Raw genomic sequence first — 18,990 nt, 5'->3', positions numbered from 1 at the left:
TGGGAAGGGGGTCAAATGTCAGTAAACGTTACCTGTGTAGCTGCAGGTTTATCCAGACGAAGCGTCGACTCTTTGTTGGTCAGGATGAGAACCGAGTGGATGGAGATGGCAGAGTCCTCCTGCAAGGACAACACCAGATGGCACTGTAACACTTTTTTAAAAAAATCTCTTTATTTACATTATTATACATGATCAGCAGTGAAACACAAGGAATGAGTCAGAAACAGCTCCAAACATTTTCATGTCAACGTTTGTCAAATGGTTTTAATGCTTTAGGACAGTCGTTCCAAACCTTTTTCGGGTCGTGACCCTATTTTGATATCACAAATGACGACGACCCAGCGACATTTTTTTTTCTAGAATTGTTTTGGATGATGTTTATTAAAGTGTGTTACAAATACAGAGTAGTCAGGATTAGTGCACAATGTGAAAAGTGTTCCAATTCAGATGTTTTTATACTGCATTTTATTTGAACTGGAGTTATATTTGAGAAATTTAAGTAGAGGATACAGTTATTTGATATTTATTGTGAGTGATGTGTATTTGAAAAATAATAATACTTAAAAAAAATAATTTTAAATAGAGTTTTATTCCATGCCTGTGTTGTGCGTCCCTTGGACGTGATAATTGTAGAATTGAAAGCATTTGTGTTTTAGAGAAAATAAGCGAATAACCTAATAATAAGCCAAAATAGTTTTGATTTTTTTTTTCATCACAACGGTGAGTGTCTGATTAGTAGGGTTGTAAAATTCTGGTAACGTCCAAAGTTGAAAGTTTTGAATGATTAAGAATTAATAAACGCAAAATTTACAAAACTGAATGTTGACCCTCAACAGGGATGGTAAATATAGTTGGGAAAATACATGCAACCAAATTTCACGAGAATATACTTGAGAATAGGTATTAAGTTGAAGTCACATTTTTGATGGTATTATTGCATTATTGTAAAGTTTTACTTGGAAAAAAGTATTTGTTTGGATATGATACAGTTATTTAAAAATTACTCCAAATTTCCAGTTAATTTGGATAAATAATTCAAATAAAAAGTTTCTATTTTTGTATATTGTATATTTGTACATCCTAATTGTTGTTTGTTCTACCACCATGTTGAGAGCTTGTTTGCTAGTGATGCCATTTTCTGCCGTGCGTGCTCCGACTAACCTGTAGGGCTCTGAGGGCGGAGAACAGGGTGGAGCAGGGGGCGGCGCTCCGAGCATCCACCAGCACTGTGAGCCCAGACGCTCGCACCTCCGCTCTGTTCAACACATGAAGCTACATCAGAGGGAGAACAGGTGAACAGCTGGGTGAGAAGGGGGCGGCGCTCTTACCCAAGCGTGGAGGTGTAGTACAGCATGAGGCGGAGCAACTGGGCACTATTACAAAGTGGGTGGGACCACACAGAGCTGTGAGAGCACACAGTCAGCAGAGGGCGTCCTCCCCGGTCTCTGACACCTGCAGGGAAAACACAGACAACACCCACATCAACAAAGAAACCTGTGGTCTGGATCCTACGTCTGGACTAGATTTGACACCGGACACTGGTCCACATCCTGGGTCACCTGGTACCTTCAATTGATCTTACTCTGCATTAGGGCTGGGCGATAAGGACCAAAATATATCTCAATATTTTTTATTACCAGAAAGACCATTCTGGGCTCAATTTGCTGATGCAAAATGCCAGACAGGATAATTTATTAACAAACAGCTGCACAATATGTGCTCCTTTCCTTCTGGCTTTTTCTCCTATAAAGGACAGCATGTAAGAGTGAGGTCTGGGTTATGAGGCACTCAGACATTCGTCTAACTTTTATTTTCATGATGTACTGACAAGTAGTGAAAGCAGTGACTCCTAAAATGAGTAATTTAATAGCAAATAAGCTACAAAAAATAGAAATCTTGAGATATCTTGAATCTCGATATATTGCCCAGGTCCACTTTGCATTATGATACAAATTGAAGTTAAGATTAGATGAATTGCCAATTTATGAATTTTTTCCAATTAGCCGAATGAGACATATTTTAACTACTAAAAATACCAATAAGAACTTTGACCTTTTAGAATATACAAAATTACACTCAACATATGACAGTCTGCTGTTCTCAAGCCCCATTCCCCATATTCCGATCACAAAGCATCATTGATCATTGGGTTTTGTCTGTTAAAGCATTGTTACCAATGGAAAATACATGAATAAGAAATTATAAATTACATTTGTTTATAGATCTGATTTGGTAAATCAATTAATGAAATAACAATAAAATAAATAACACATTTAAAAATAAAATAAACTGCACGCGTTCTCACCAGGCAGACACACAGCTCCAGACCTGAGCAGTAACCTGTAGAACCTGGACTGAGACGACTGACTGATTGAATGGATAGAAGAAGCTGCTGAAGGTTCTGTTGGACAGGAACCAGTTGACACATGGTCCTCAAGTTGGACGTCAACATCTGATCACACACACAGAAAGTATGAAGTGAAGATCCAGGTGAAGAGAGAAGAAGAGGTGATCGTCTAGGAATATCTAAAAGAATAATGAGGAGAAAGAGGCCAGTACCTTTTCCCAGATGCTTTGCTCCTCCTCCAACCACCTCACTGCCAGTTATCTGCTCCTGCTCCTTCTCTTCTATCGCTGCAGAGACTTTCATTGAGTCCTGAGGGGGTCTGCTTTCACAATAAGAGTCCTCAGGCTGTGCAAGTGCAGTATTTTCAAAATAAGAGCAACCATTCTCTGGAGAGTTTTCACAATGGGTCACGGTTTCTGACTGCTGTGTGCAAATTTCAGAGTTTTTACACAGTTTTTGTTGATTTTTATTTTCAGAATACACGTCGTCGAAAGTTGTTTTTGCGTTCTTTTCAGACGACTCCATGACAGGAAGTTGTAGATGGGTTTCACAAAGAGAGTTTTCTTCATTTTTTTCTGAGATCTGTGTGTTCTTGGGTTGTGTGTTAGTTTCTAAATTTATTGTGTCACTTTCAGAACACGAGCCAAGCATTTCAGAGTCTTCTGTGTCTTTCTGTTGTTTAATTTCAAAATAAGAAATTTCAGAAGTTGTGTTTTCGCTATATTCTTCTGAATAAAAGTCCTGTGGCGTTTCACAAATTGTTTTAGTTTCAGAATAAATGTCTTGTACTGATTTGAATGTGTTAGTTTCACAATAAGAGTCCTGTGTGTTTTTGCAGTGTGTGGTAGATTCAGAATAAGGGTATTTCAAGTGCTCCTCTTCCTGCTCCCTCTTATCCTTCCGTTCCTGTCGCAGTGGCACTATCGTAACCTGCACCTCCTCTTCCAGCTCCACCTCCTCTGTTCTTTCTGACCCATTGTCCTCCTCTGATGCGTCCACTCCTTCTTTCTCTTCACTTTTACTTTCCTCCTCCTCTTCCTCCTTCAACTCATCTTCCACCACGCAGAGCGACCTTTGGCTAATTCCCTTCTCCTGATCCTCCTGCTCCCTGTGATCAGTGCTGCACCCCCTCGTTAACCCCTTACCTCCCATTTGCTCCTCACAGCATAGGCTTTGATCTTCAGGAGCACAGGAGGAGACAGCTGTGTGTATCAGAGCTGCACTGTGCACAGAAGAGTGTGTGAGCTCGTCAGACTGTTCCCTGACTAAGTGTGTGTTGATGCATTCAGGCGTGTGTGCAGCAGGTTGTGCATTGTTGCATATAGCGTTATAGTCAGTGGGTTGTGTATTAGTGTGTTTGGTGTAGTGTGCATCAAGTTGTGTAGCATTTTGAGCAGGAGGCTTTATAGTGTGTGTCGTGTTGTAATCTGTAGGTTGTGTATTGTTGTTTATTATATTGTGAGCAGCAGGTTGTGTAGTGTTGTTTGCATTGTGAGCAGCAGGCTGAGTAGTGTTCTGTGGAGTTTTGTGTTCAGAAAGTTGTGTATTTTTCTGTGTTGTGTTTTGAGCTGCAGGTTGTGTAGTGCTTGGTGTGATTTTGTGTTCAAAAAGTTCTGTATCGTTCTGTGTGGTTTTGTGTTCAGAAGGTTGTGTCGTGTTGTGTGTTATGTTGTGAGCAGCAGGCTGTGTAGTGCTCGGTGTCGTTTTTTGTTCAGAAGGTTGTGTAGTGTTGTTGTGAACAAGAGGTTGTGTGACGTGTGCAGTGTCGTTATCAGTAGGTTGTGTCGCACTGTGCAAAGTGTTGAGATCAGCAGGTTGTGTAGCGTTGTGTGATGTTTTGTGTTCAGAAGGTTGTGTAGCGTTGTGTGATGTTTTGTGTTCAGAAGGTTGTGTAGTGTTGTGAGCAGTGTGTTGCGTAATGCTGTGTGTAGTTTTGCTAGCAGCAGGTTGTGTAGCTTTGTGTGTAGAGTTCTGAGTAGGTGTATGTGTGCGTGTGCGGAACAGCTGGCTGATGCTCTGAGTTAACGATCCTTTCTGAGGGGAGAGTCGAGGCTGCGGTCGCTCCGTCAGCTCCACGTACTCACCCTCCGACTCGTCTCCGTCACTAGTCGCTGATTGGTCCGTTTTCACGGAGGGTGGGGGCTTAGCTGTCGGACTCAAAGTCTCTGTTTTCACCTCCTCCTTGGATGCAGCCCGGGGCCGACTGGTGCATTGTGGGTAGACCAGGTCCTCCCAGGGCAGCGTGAAGACGTCTCGTTGTGTGGAGACGGCGCAGCGCTGCAGGGGAGGAACTCCTCGCTGCTCCCGTTCTCTGTTCACAGAGTCCAGCCATGCCATGCTGAAGAGGGAGGGCAGAGCTAGCGCTGGGACTTCCTGCTGCTCCACATGGCGCCCGCCGGCCAACACGCTGCACAGCAGGAGGCGTGCTCCGTCGCTTCTACAAGGGGCGCTGCGAGCTCCCGGAGGAGAAAGAGGAGACACCAGCAGGTAGAAGTCTCCTGAGCGGAGGAGGCGATGGTCCAGAGGACAGAGCTGTACTACAAGCCTCTCCTGGAGACACAGAGGCCAGCAGGCAGGAGGCGACGCACTCTGGTGCTCCTGGGGGGAAGAGGTTTGATTTAGTGACTTTGATGTCTATTTTTTTTTTTTACTTTTTATTAACAACAGTCAACATACATACAAACAATAACAATAGTCATGAGATTGGACTCTAGCTCTCAATAAAAAATGTATGGTTGGAGTAAAGGCCAGGAAAAAAAGAATAGACATACTTCAAGAAAAAAATTAAAAAAGAGGCATAAGTAGCCTTTCCAACAAGGCTTAAAACTGGTCCCCATCTTCTTTGAAAGATGTGTCTTCAGCTGTAGTTATGCTGTCAACTGTTCCATTGAGTCATGTTTTTTGTATCCATTGTGAGACTGTAGGTGGTTCAGGTTTCAACCAACAAGTTATCATTTTCGTTGCAGTATTAAGAAGGAGATGCAGCAAAAACTTGTGATCGTGGGACAGATCATGCAAGAATATGTCTGGTAAAAACGCTAAAAGTTCCCAGGAACGGTTCACTTTAAGTAGCAGTACAGAAAATATATAAATATGTGGTAACTGGGGTTTTAAAATGAGTCATGGGTAATATTGCCCTTTAAAATCCAAGTCAATGGACTGAAGTTAGAGGACTCGTAGAAAAGCTATCTTGGCCAATATCTATCATTTATTTAATTTTTTCCCTAGACGCCTTTTTTAACACCTTTCATACATAGACCATGTAACCCAGTGCCTTACAAGAACAGACTGACAGAAGAGGTCAATAAAATATTAAATAAAACAAAATAAAATCAATTCAATGGAGATCCAATAAAAAGTATAAAACCATGGGTTAAAACATATCGAGTTAAAAACATAATTTAAAAGAAAGACATTACAAAATGAGGATCATCACGTGTTAAAAGCCAAATTACAAAGATGTGTTTCTAGTTTTCTTTTCAAAACATCAGTGGAACTGGATGATCTAATGTGTCCAGTAAAGAGTATTTTTGAGTAAAAAAAAAAAGGTCTCACGTTGCCAAACATTTTTATCTTATTAAAATGTGGGATAAAATTTAAGTCTGAATCTAAAATCACTCCCAGGTATTTGTATTTAGCTTTCTTGCTTGGTTGATCTTTAAAAACTATACAACAGTTTTACAAGAGCATTTTATTAGTCATCAGTATTGAGCTACAAGAGATAATTTGTTTATTTAATCAATTATTTGACTCCGCTAAAACAAATAGGTGCACAGCTGGAAGGAAGACAAGGATGTTGCCAGGCAACACATGAATATTTCCAAACTGACAGGTGACTAATGGTTATTAGAACAGTAGAGTGTTCATGGCATCTGTAAAAAGTCCAGTGCTGTTGTTACTCTATATTAGTGATGTCTCTTGTCCAATCCTATTATTTGGTCAGAACTAACTGTTGTATGATAAAGTATAATCAAATCTAATTTAATCTAATAGATTGAAAAGATTATCAGGGGACACTCACACAGGCCTCCTGCTTCAAGGTCTCCAAGAGCTGCTTGGCAGGGAACAGGAAGTGGAGGAGGTACTGCAGTGCGTCTCCTCTGTAGCAGCTGTTCACCACACTGAGGACCTGACAGAGGACAGTCTGAGACGAGGCCTTAGAGGGCGGAAAGAGAGTGGCCAGAGACTTGTGGATGCAGCTGTACACCGACTCAGCGTCCTGTAGTCAGAGCAGAAATCAATACAATATTAATTGACACCGAAGCAATAGTGATGGAGATAAGCTATATCTGTAGCCATAGCTGGAAAAGGCCAGTTTGAGAGAAAGACAGCAGCTAACCTTTCCACAGGAACTTTTATAACCACCAACAAATATTTTAACATTACCATAGAACAGTTAGAACAGTGGTTCCCAAACAGGGGTAAGTGTACCCCTAGGAGTACAGGAGCACATTGCAGTGGGTACCCGGAAAGATTTAACAATTAAGTTAAAAAAATAACCAGGAAATGTTCCGAGTTCCTTTTTAGGTTTTTTTTGGGGACAAACAACAGTACAATTGCTCAATAAAACACTATATTTATTTATATATATTTATTGAAACTAGGGGTGGGAACCTCTGGGTACCTCACGATACGATACGTGATACAAAGCTCACGATATAACGATTATCTCACAATATGACGATACTGCGATTAGCGATATATTGGTCAAAAATCAATCTACGATAATCTATGACATAACAACAAAAAAAGTGGAAAAATACAATTTTTATTTTATATCTCTGAAAGACAATAAATTGAAAGTGTCCTATGAACAGTGACACTATTTTAGTGCAACATTTCTGTAAATAAGTGTCAACATACCAATGTAAATTAATAAGTATCTCCAATAGTGCTTTCTATAAACAAAAAATAGGGTCTTTCTTACCAGTGACACCATTATAGTGCAATATTCCAGTAAACAATATATTGGTTCCTTCAACAAACAGTGACAAAATTTCTATGAAGACCTTCCTGCACATTTTAGTGAAAAAGCAGAAAAGGTTTTGAAAAAAAAAAATAAATAAATAAAAATAAAATTAAAAAAATAATAATAAATTGATACTTAGCGGGAGCAGATCAATAATCGATCGTGCGGGAAAAACATCTCAATATTTCGCCGTATCGAGAAATCCTCACACTGATAATTGAAACAAGATTATTTTATGCTGTAAAGGCCATTTTATCACAGTTCTGACAATAGTAGACAATAATTAGCTACATTTTACATAGAAGACCACATTTACTAAGATTTGAACTAAATTGCATTGTGTTTTTTGTTTTTTATAAAAAAAAAAAAAAAAAAAAAAACTCTACTTTAAATTCCACTCATTGTGTGGAAGTTGTAGATTAAGCCTTAGGTAACCAATGAGCCCGCTGTTCTACAAAGGAAAAAGTATATAAAATTATGGAGAGGGTACTTCTGATATGAAGAGGGGGTAAATAGGATTTGATAAAAATGCAAAGGGGGTACATGGGACAAAAAGATTGGAAACCACTGAGATAAAACAATATGGAAAAAACTTTTTCTGGTGTTCAAGTCCATGTAAAGCAGAAAAAAATTTGTGTTATAAGTTTGTCACACCACAGAAACATGTGTCATTGACCACTGAGCCAAATTTGAAAGATGAAAAAAATGGCTAAGTATATAAAATTAGGTCTCAAAATCATGAAAAAAACCAGCACTTCTCTCTGCTCTTAAACGCTGGGGGCGTGTCAGTTAGAGGCGCTGGAAGGGCGCCGCCTCTGTGTAATAACCCTATGGGAGTGTACTGTGTCTATGGGAAAGAACAATGTAAAAGCGACTCCAGCGTCAATAGTGCTTCCAAAAGTGCTCGGATCGGACCAAAGGTATCAGCAGAAAGATCTGCTCCGCCCAAATCCGGATATGTGCATCCCTCCTGGGTAGAGTCAAAACTACACCCGCTAGAGGCAAAAAAAACAAAATCGCTGTTTATAAAAGTGCTCATTTTCATGGAACATGTGGCACCAGCGGACACGTTTCATTCCCGAGTCCGAATATGTGGTTTGTTTTCGACTAGGGGGCGAATTGCGCCCGCTGGAGGCCGCGAAGTTTGGTGTGTCTCATTAGCAGGGTCGGGTTTATGCTAATAAGGGCTCCATTACGTAACGCAGCTATGATTTCTGACCCGCCCATTCAATCCTAAACACAGAAATTAGAAACAGTTTGTGTAGCCTGGCTCCACAATTACATTCTAAATGGTTGAATGGATTTGTAGATGTTTTAAGGAATACACTTATGACCTATTTAATGTGTTTAGAAGAAAATGTCAGAATTTGCTTTACACAGTCTTTAAAGACCATTTTGTTTTTAATTTAAGATGGTATACAGTAATAAAGTGCTAAAAGCCATTTGTCTGTAATTTTTAATTCAACACCTTTAATTTTCGCTTTTGCCTAGCATCCGACTTTACAATCCCAGCAGCGTTCCGATAAGTCTCTTTCCCAGGAGTGCACAAACAACATGGCAGAAGCAGAGGAAAGTGAGTTTTCTGGAGTAGTACATTGTTGTGGATTGTTTACCTTTCATGCTCAGATGGTAGTGTAACCAAGTATGAGTTTCAAACATATTCTGTTTGAACAAGTCATTCAGCCATAATGTGTGAAGCTTATTTGAGTGACGAGGAAGTTGTCAGCCCGCTGTCAATGCAGCAAATCAAGCTGTTAAAGCTCAGGCTGTAGGAGAAGGCAGACTGGAAAATTATTTATATTAGATTATAATAGTAAATACCCGTCTGTTGGTTGACTCATCTATATTTAAATAGACACTTGTCATTATCTTTTCATTCTATTCTTATATATTTATAATATATATATATATTTCATGAAGTACAACCTTTTTTCATATAAAGTAGTAAACACAAGTGCAGTGAAATATTTATTACTGTTGCATGTCAAAAATCCCATCAAAAATATACAGTATATCTATGTAAAGCATTATACATTTGAAATCTTTAAAGGAAATTTCAGAAATATATAATGTTTTGTGAAAATGACAAATCTGCAGTTGTATTTCTAAAGAAATTGTGACTAATAACTTGTGATTTCTACGTCTACTTCCAGACGATACAGATAAACTGCATACAGACAGTTTGTGTGCTGGATAAGGAAGAACTTTGGGAAAATCGATCAACTTTACGGTCCCAAGGTATTGTAAATAAGGAAAATCGTTCCGAGAAGTCTTCTTACATTTGGCAGCTATACATATTTGAGGCATCTTTCAGACTACTTTGTTGATATTAGCTAACACTCGCTAATGCGTCATCATTGTAAGTAGGTAGCAATGAAGGTGAAACTCTGGTTGTGTCACAATCCATACAGTATATAGTCATTTTACAAAAGTAGACCAGCAACATGCAAAAAGCATCAATAAAATGCACAACTTCACACTAAAATGGACATGATGATGTAAAATGTTAAATGGAAGCAGAATCTCAGGTGTATTGTTAAATTTAGCATCGGCATGAAAAATTGTGACTTTGGTCCTTTAAAGTGTTTTTGCTGGCCTGCCACTAGTGGAAAAATTAAAAAAAATGGCTTGGTTATAGGCGGAGCTCCTGGAACAGTTAAGACACGTCCAGTCTATACTTAAAAATCTCCAAAGAACAATCTATGCTATGCTAACTAGCTACTTAATACTCAATATACTGTACCACTTTATTCACAATTATCTCAATCCAACCCAATCACCACAGATTGCAAAGTCAACAGGTGCTAGTTTTTATAAGAGGGGCGGAGCCAACAGTGACCCACAAGGGACAAAAGGCATCACAGAATCTCGTTTTCAGCCAATAGCAAAATTCAATTGTAATAGCCGTGTTTCAACCCATAGAAGGCCGTCACTCACGTTTTACAACAAAATACCAACAAAATTGAAATACTTAAGACTAAAATGTTGAGAGTTGGACCAGGATCAATCAACAGCACTCTTTAATACCTAAATACATTGGTTTTCAGCAGGGAAAAAAAAAACTATTTTGGGGTTTAGTTACTCTTTAAGTAGGAAGAGCAACAAGGCGTCTGTGACCGATGGATAGAATGAATTAACTGCATGAACTGCAACAAAAATGGTCCAAACTCATCACGTCCTGTTTTGGTGTGAATCCATGTCTAAAGAACTCAAATATAAATGAAGACAATTTCTCTGCAAAGGCCCACAGTGACAGATTTGAGAAAGAGAAACCACAGCACGCAGTCCTAAGCTGACCCAATGAGAGCGGTTGGTTTCTCACCACAGAGTGATGATGGGCATCTCAGCGGCAATATCAGTCAGAGCTGACAGGGACTGTACACAGCCTCAGCTGATTAGACAAAGCAGGGAGTGCTTTCCTCTGATTGGTTTGTTAAAGTTAGGGTCTACCAAACCGTGACAGTCAGCAGACTAGAGGACGCTCACAGTGACGGGGACCTGCAGAGACAGCTGATAGAGTGGAACAGGGTATGGAACGCTGATCCACCACAGCACAAGCCTTGGAATTACTGTAATTACAGTCCCAACACACACACACACACACACACACACATGTGCTGTGTGCATATGTGTGTGTGTTGCACCACCAGAAGGGAATGTGTGTGTGTGCGGCTTTGTTATTTTTGGGGTCACAGTTTGGAGCAGACACATACTCAGCTCAATATTCGTGACGTGACTCAGAGACTCAAATTTGACATATGACAGCTGGCACCCGTACACGGGGACCAGGCCAAGATTAGCAGCAGGGTGTCAGATAGCAGGAGATGGACTTTGAAGAAGGCACCAAAATGTCTGCTGGTAACGTCCTAAACAAACATCCTACTGTAACATCTGCAAGAGCAAACACCAACCGACTAAAGGACGCACCTAGCCCCAGATCAACCTGATCTGATCTGAACTAAATCGTTCATCTTGGAGCCCTGCAAAGAATCATGGGTAGTGTAGTCCATTAATCAAACTTGACATTTCTCAGCAATTGAGCTTTAGATTGTAGGTACTTTCAGTTAGGCGCTCCTAAAAAATCACCATCAAACCAGCTTTTGTCCCTCAGCTCCACAAAAGCTTTTTGTCCAAATATCCAAAACACGTTGGAATCGTAGAGGCGGTGTATTAATTCACTCATTGTGTCTTTAAAGTTCATGCTCATCAAATTTGCCCTAATGGTTTATTACCTCAACCAAGGAGCTAATATTTTCTCCAGCGTTGATTTATATCCTTGTCTGTGTTGTCTGTGAGCAGGATTATGTCAAAAGTACAAAATGGATTTTGACAGAATTCTCACCAAAGATACACCAACACCATGGAAAATTCCATAAAATTTTGGAGTGAATCCAGATCAATATACTGATTCTAGATCATTATGAAAAATCCCTCCCTCTCATCATTGTTGACATTTCAAAAAATTATATCTCTGTTCATAATTGACCAATCTCATGTCAATATTCTAGCAATGCTCGGTTGTTCCTCAATTACTTCATAGAGTTTAATTCGGAACAAATATGGATTGTGCATATCATCACGATTTTTCAAAAAAATGAGGGTGCCCATACATTTGGGGATAGAAATGTCTTCCAAGACTTTAAAGTGTGAATGATCATGATACCATGATCAGGATCACTCATCCAGATAACTGCCAATATCTGGCTAAGAGGAGATTTGGTGCGAGGTGGAGGTTTGTGCTCTCTGAGTGCTCTTATTGGTTATAATTTGTATATCAAGTAAATTAACTTTGACAGGAACTGATTCCGTCTTTATCTTTTCTGTGAGCAAAGTATAGTCATTTTTATGAGAGCTGCTGGCCATTAACTAATGCACTACTTTGTTTGGCACATTAACTGTTTTTAAGTTTAATGTCAATCTTTAAGTGACCTTTTGTCAGATAAAGTATTGAAAGAAACATATTTGACCAGTTATCAGTCAGAAGTTAAACAAAAAAAAATATTGGTTAAATAAACATTTGGTAAATTAGCTGTTAAAATGACTTCCTGTAAAATTTCTTTGTTCAAAAAAACATGTGGCCAAAGTGTGAAGTGAACACACAGCAGTGTGTTACGAAATATTTTCCGATCAACCATGTCTCACTCCATGTCACAAGTTGCTCAAGTTGTTCCCTTACCATGGTTACAGGTGATTGTTTATTTGTGTTTACTCTGTGAGCTCTGACAGGTTCCATACACTCAGAGGTGCTGCTCCTCTCTCTGAAGGAGGAGCACTTCTGACTGAGCTGACCTGTCAGGTTCTGCATGTTTGTATGCCGACTCAGCAGACTTACAGGCACTCCCAACACACTGCTGCTGATTGAAAAACCAGTTACTGTTGGGAGAAGGTGGAGCCAGATGAGCAGGCTGACGTTGGACCATCAAGGTCCTACTCATCTCGAGTTATGGTAGTCTCTTCCTGTGGTGACGTTGAAGACCTCTAAGGGGCGTCGGCCTTCTATAATGCTTAGGATGTAAATACTCACCTCTGATTGGTGGATGTCTTGCTGCCTATAGCTCAGTACTGTTGGTGTCATGTTTAAGCAAGCGCTCCATAAAAGAGGTCACAACCTCCACAGTCACCAATCACTGTGACACATTGTGGGGAGGGATGCGTTACAAATGTGGGGGGCACAAGGGAGGTGCAACCTCTGACCCAACTGAAGAGCAGAAAAGCATGGAACAACTCATGACCTTTCACCAATAATCTATGAGTTCAATTTATCATTCACCAATAATTAAATCAAACATTGCACAATACTCCATTAAAAAACAAGTCGTCAGGATTGGATTGTTGCATTATGCTGCGAAAGAAAGATTCAAGATGACTACCGTCATGTACAAAACATGAAAACTCTTACTTTGTCCCAACTCCAGGCAGGTAGCAGAACATTAAAAATAAATAGCACAAATGTATGGAATTTACAGACATTGTGATTAATAGAAGTGCAAATAAACTGAACTGAATTGAATTTACTATACAGTAGATTCTAGATAGGGAACCTAGGGAAGGCCATTCATTACTTTAGTTGTCAACTGTTTCTGTCACCTTTTCCCTTTAGACTATGTGATGTTGTTCAGTCTGCAAACAACTACCAGATATCAGTGGAGTCAGTGGAGGAAGACTCCTCACTCTCTTTTATTGCTGCCGTGGGGTCACAGACACAAGTAAAAAGGGGGAGCTTCTTCTTACTGATGGATATAACATCTGACCAAACTGTTAGTCACACAAAGGTTGTACCATCATGTAAAAGCAGGGACAGGGAAAGACATTCCACAGGGCTGGGCGCCTTAAATCTTGGCCTGCAGTCGACTCTCGGGTTAGGAGATTGTTGATGCAGCCGCAAAAAAACACTTTCTGTCCACTTTTTTTTCATCATTTAGAAAAATAAGCCTTCATCTGTGCTTCCTTTTCTACACTCACCTCTGCCACCACAAACATACAAATCCAAGCAAGCATGACAAAAAGACCATGGATGTGGCAGATGAGCATGTAAGGCTGGACACGATCACAATTTAAAAAACAGGGGGAAAAAAAAATCATAGATGGAATTGTCAAGTAAAACTTCAGGTCCAGTATCTTCAACTCAGCTATGAGAATTAATAGATGGAAATAAGTCTTATTTGCAGGGGTGTCTGGGCACAACTTTTTCACTTCCAATACGATACCTTTCGAACTGGCCGATATTGATATTGATCCGATTCGATAACAGCACAAATTTTATATACTTTTATTTCTAATTTTGTAGTGTGGAAAATAGCCAGCAATAATTGTTACATGAAAAACTGACCCATATATCATTACTCAATGGGTTACATCAACTTCAATCTTAAATACAAGAATATTCTCCAATTAAATAAAAAAATAACAAATAAAATAAAAAACACTGAAACATAATCTCAATTAATCCAATAATAACAAGAAATAATATTCATAAAGTGAAAAATAACTACTAGTTTAACTTAAACATAAGCATACTCTACAAACCTCATTAAATCCAATAATAACAAATTATGTATCAAAGTGATCATTATATTGGATGTTTTAAATGAAGGCCCAAATAATCCGATACGATTTTTTTGTTGTTGCCAATATCAGGTTCATTAAATGAGTTATTTATACTAACAAATTAGGCCAACAACTGTAAGAAAGCTGCCACAAACATTCATGTTTGTTCCATATAATATACAAATTATAGTATAACTGAGTGCACCATTAACTGTGAGAGTAATGTTTTAAGAGTAGAGAGTAATGTTAATAAGTACTAAAAATTGACAGTTTTAGCTATTTTGTAAAATATCAAAATAGCACAGCACTCATGTTTACATGCTACACATTAGCACACAAGTAAAACCACTTTCTAAACATTTATTTCTACAAACAAGTTTGGATGAACTACGGCCGGGCCCGTGAAACGTCGCCGCGCCGAATAGCACGTACCACGTTCCCGAGAATTCAGTCAAATGACGGAGTAAAAAAAAATTAGGCCCCTGTGGCATATATGGAGTAATGGGCCCCATTCATGTATTGGTATGTGTCAATGATTCTGTACCACCAGCTGTGGCAATATTTGACTCACAAATAAATGAGAAAACGGTTTTAATGGAAATTGCTGAAAAAATGGGGGTGGGCTCCTCGGGCCCCTAATCGAATTGTGCGAGACATTATCGTAATTTATGTTGAATTACCTTTGAAATGATATAAAAGAAGAAGAACAACAACAACAAAGAGAGTGACGTTTTGAACGGTAGCCCGGCCTAAAAATTAGCTACTGAGTGACAATTTGTCATGGTTGCAATTTGAATTGCAAGATGCCATCTAAAGTGTATTCAGAGCTGAGGAGAAAAGGCACTAGAGAAGAACAAAGAAGAGCAAAGAGAGCTAAAGAGAAAACCTATAGGAAGATTAAAAAACAAATAAAAGCTGCAGGGCATAAAGCAGCGGACACTGAGGGTGTGACACCATCACAACAAAGGAAACCACACCGTTTTCACCACTCGTGGTGACAAAGAAAGACTTTCTCCACTCCCTATTAAAAATGTGTGCACAGTTTTTAGCTGAACCTAATCAAACGCCAACAATATGTCCTCTCCTCATATATAACTTACTTAAATGATGAGCTTGGACAAATTCTCTAGTGTTGCTATCATCGCAGAAAGCGGATGGAAAAAATTAAATTTACGTTTTGAAATGGAAAAAAATCAATATGACAAGAAAAAAGCAGCCTGAGCTATTTTTTATCCCCCCTCTCACTCAAGATCTGGCCCCAACATGACATGGAAATGCCCGACATGCATGTTTTGGTACTATATCATGCATTTACACACTATTTTTCACCGGAAAACAGGTCACTGAACGTCAAAATAGTGTGAGAAACTGACAAATATGTCCAATTCTGCTGCTAATCATGTTTAAAATATTTTGTTACGTGTAATGGATTGAGTAATGATCATATTGTCATGTGATTGAAAAAAAATGCAAAGCTGTGTTGTGATGAACGGTTCAGATTATTAAGACTGCATTTCAATCGAAGAAGGCACTAGTACACAGACAGAATAAACTGGTGATCATTTTCTACAAACACACTGCCTCGTTGGGTTTTGTGCAAAATGTGCGGGTGATTGGCTTTGATGGACACATGTCAATCTTGGAACTTAATCTTGTATGATTTCATCTGGAGCATGAAATGTAAAATTAAAAATAGTTATTGACTGGCTAGCCCGTAAAGTCATCTAGACAGAGAAAGATAATGAAATGGAAAAAAATACGGAAAAGTGTACCATGACGCAGACATGGGTGAACCCTGAAAGGGAACTTTTCCTCCCGACTTCTGTCATGATTTGGGGTGTAAACAATTGATTTCGTTTCCTCAGAGCGTGCATGGTTTTCCTCTGGTACTCTGGTGTTCTATCCCAGTGCAAAACCATGTACTGTATGTATGTTAGATTAATTTGGACTTTCCAAACTGACAGTTTGAATGTGTCCGCCTGTATGTGTTGACCCTGTATGGCTTGACTGCCGGCCTTTCCTGGGGGGAGCCACTGGCAAACAGAAGCAAAACACCACAACCCTGAATAGGATAAAATAAGAGAGTATAAAATATAGATGCATGATACCATATAATTTACTACACGAGTTAGTCAGCAGCTCAAAGTCACTCAATATAAGAAAACTATTTCATCCCAGCTACACAGCTACACAGCACACAGGGTGTATACAGACACACAAACACGTGCTGTGGTCCGAGGTCCTTCTAGTGAACCGGTGTCTGTGTTTATCTTCCCCTTAGTGACCCAGTGAACCCACGTTCACACATCTGTAGCGCTGCTGCACACACATGGTAGCAGGCCTAAAGAGGAGGAACCCGAGTCCCATGTGAATAGGACGTCTCCAGGGAAAGTCCCCAGGTGTCGGATTTCATCCCTGTGAATCTTTTGCTTCCTCCCCTGAGGTCGACTTTTTTTCTCTCCTCCTCAAGCATCGACCCGCTGCTGCTGCCTGTTAAATCCATCAGGAACCGATGACTGACTCATCCCAGCAACACACTGCTTTTCCAAAAAGGCTTAGTTTGAGTAATTTCAAAGTATTGTTTTCCATTCAGTGTGTTTTTGTTTAAATGTTCTCACTGAGGGATCATAAGGGCGGGCTTTGGTCTCTGACAAGTGGTGTGGTGTGATGACGGCGTCATTCACACTGATAACAATGAACCTGACTGACACACACAGTGGCTTCTTGCTGCAGCATGTCATGTGAGAGGTTTTTTTTTTTTTTTTTTTTTTTTTTTTTTTTTTTTTTTTTTTTTAAAGGATTTTTGGGCTCTAGTGGCCTTTATATGACAGTTGCTTGACAGGAAGGGGGTTGGAGAGAGCAGGGAATGACACGCAGGAAAGGGTCCCAGGCCGGGAATCGAACCTGGACCCGCTGCAGGTGAGGAACTATAGCCTCCGTACATGGGGCGGGCGCTCAACCCACTGAGCTACACACCACCCCAATGTGAGAGGTTTTTGACAGCTGGGAGCCAACAAGACGAGTTCCCTAAAGCTGCTCAGTGGAGCTCAGAGAAGCCAAGTCAACTCTGATCTCAACTTGAAGCACTGAACATTGGGAGCAGGATTTGGACTTGGAGCACATCAGAATCTTTCTGATTGTGTTGTTTGAGGTGATATCCCATCATGTACAGCCCAAACAGGGGTCAGGGCTGGTTGAATGTGTTTCTGGCTGCCTGGTGCAGGCTAAGGGGTTTCCCAAACTTTTCACAGTCCCGTACGTACCCCTTCAGACATTTAACCTGAATGCACAGAACTCTGCAATGTTTGAATTTCCTATTTATGCTTTTTTGATGAGATTGTTTCTGTGTCTGAGGCTTCACGAGGGCACTCTGCATGTGTAATTTATGAAAATGCATGGAGGCTCCTGACTGCTGCTTGATTTATATTCTAGTTTCCAATGTTATCGCGCTGTGTTTTAATTTCTATTCACGTACGTACCCCCATGACAATTTACGTACCCCATTTTGAGAACCTTGGGTGTAGGGCAGTGTTTCTCAAATGGGGGTACATGTACGGGTACACGCTGGCACAAAAGTGGGTACTTGAGAAAGAGAGAGCGGAAAATTAACAAATGAAGTGATAAAGTGTCAGTCTTGGTCCCACCCCAGGTGTGAGATGATTGCGAATGATAAAAACTATAGAAATAATTTTGTTTAGGAGGCACTAAATACTAATTCAAATTTAACCTTGGGGTCGGGACATGATCACATGATCAAAAACTAATTCTAGAAAGAAAAAGAAACATCTTTGGAGTTGCTAGAAATTCTTGATATCAAAACAGGGTCACTTTGCAAAAAAGGTTGGGAACCACTGTATTAAATACTGTTTCATTCACTTATTTACAAAATGAGTGTTATCACTCATTCATTCCATCATTAGGCTCTATAGTTGTTTTTAAATAGTTTTCTAAGCAAAATGTTGTAGTCAGACAAAGGGGGTACTTGGATTCATAAAATAAGAGAAAAGGGGGTACTTGAGCTAAAAAAGTTTGAGAACCTAGGGTGTAGGGGAATGGGCTCCCATGTATCCAAGCAGAGCAGGATGACAACAAGAGGGGATGTCAGGCCACTTGGGTAATTTGTGTGCATAATCTGTAAATCGAGGACAATCTAGACCCCTCTGTGGTGCTAGGGATATCCAGGGCTATTTGTGCCTCACAGCAGTAGGGGGAACACAGCCCAGTGGGGCAGTGTGTTATATACAATCCAGCAGACAACGTGACTCCACAGACTAAAAACAGGACCTGTTAGTCTGTTTAAATGTGGTCTAAAAACTATGTGGATCAACTGACGCCAGTTCATTTGGAATAATCCCTGAAATTCAGATGTTTGTGGACTACAATAAGAAGCAAGTTCCTAATGCTGGTTGTAGACCTGTTCCATGTAGTCACCCCATCAGAGTCTCCATCCATCACTGTAATCTAAGAGAGCTCTGCATTCCTACAGCCCCTCAACAAGCCCAAACACCTCCAGTTTACACAGTTTGCCTGAACTTGCATTTCTGATCCCACAGGCTCCCCTGCCAATGATACCACAGAGGAAGAAACATCCCATTGTTGAAAAAACAGGGACTCAGAGTCCCCGAAT

General features: G+C 39.9%; 1 protein-coding gene across 2 annotated transcripts in view; it reads right to left on the bottom strand.

The window, feature by feature from the left end:
• The window catches only part of plekhg4 (pleckstrin homology domain containing, family G (with RhoGef domain) member 4), a 48,905-nt gene that overhangs the window by 20,978 nt on the left and 8,937 nt on the right, over window positions 1–18,990 (bottom strand). For both annotated transcript variants that reach the window (XM_028437304.1, XM_028437297.1), the window contains exons 2-7: window positions 6,369–6,566; window positions 2,560–4,945; window positions 2,306–2,452; window positions 1,329–1,452; window positions 1,162–1,255; window positions 33–119 (exon numbers count right to left, since the gene is read on the bottom strand). In XM_028437304.1, coding sequence (XP_028293105.1) covers window positions 33–119; window positions 1,162–1,255; window positions 1,329–1,452; window positions 2,306–2,452; window positions 2,560–4,684 — 2,577 coding nt within the window. In that variant the 5' untranslated portion in view covers window positions 4,685–4,945; window positions 6,369–6,566. The remainder of the gene's footprint in view (window positions 1–32; window positions 120–1,161; window positions 1,256–1,328; window positions 1,453–2,305; window positions 2,453–2,559; window positions 4,946–6,368; window positions 6,567–18,990) is intronic.

The sequence above is a fragment of the Gouania willdenowi genome, chromosome 3, assembly GCF_900634775.1.
Source record: "Gouania willdenowi chromosome 3, fGouWil2.1, whole genome shotgun sequence".
NCBI classification, from domain to species: Eukaryota; Metazoa; Chordata; class Actinopteri; order Blenniiformes; family Gobiesocidae; genus Gouania; species Gouania willdenowi.
Note: the sequence above shows the minus strand (reverse complement) of the source record. Positions and strands in the feature narration are given on the sequence as shown.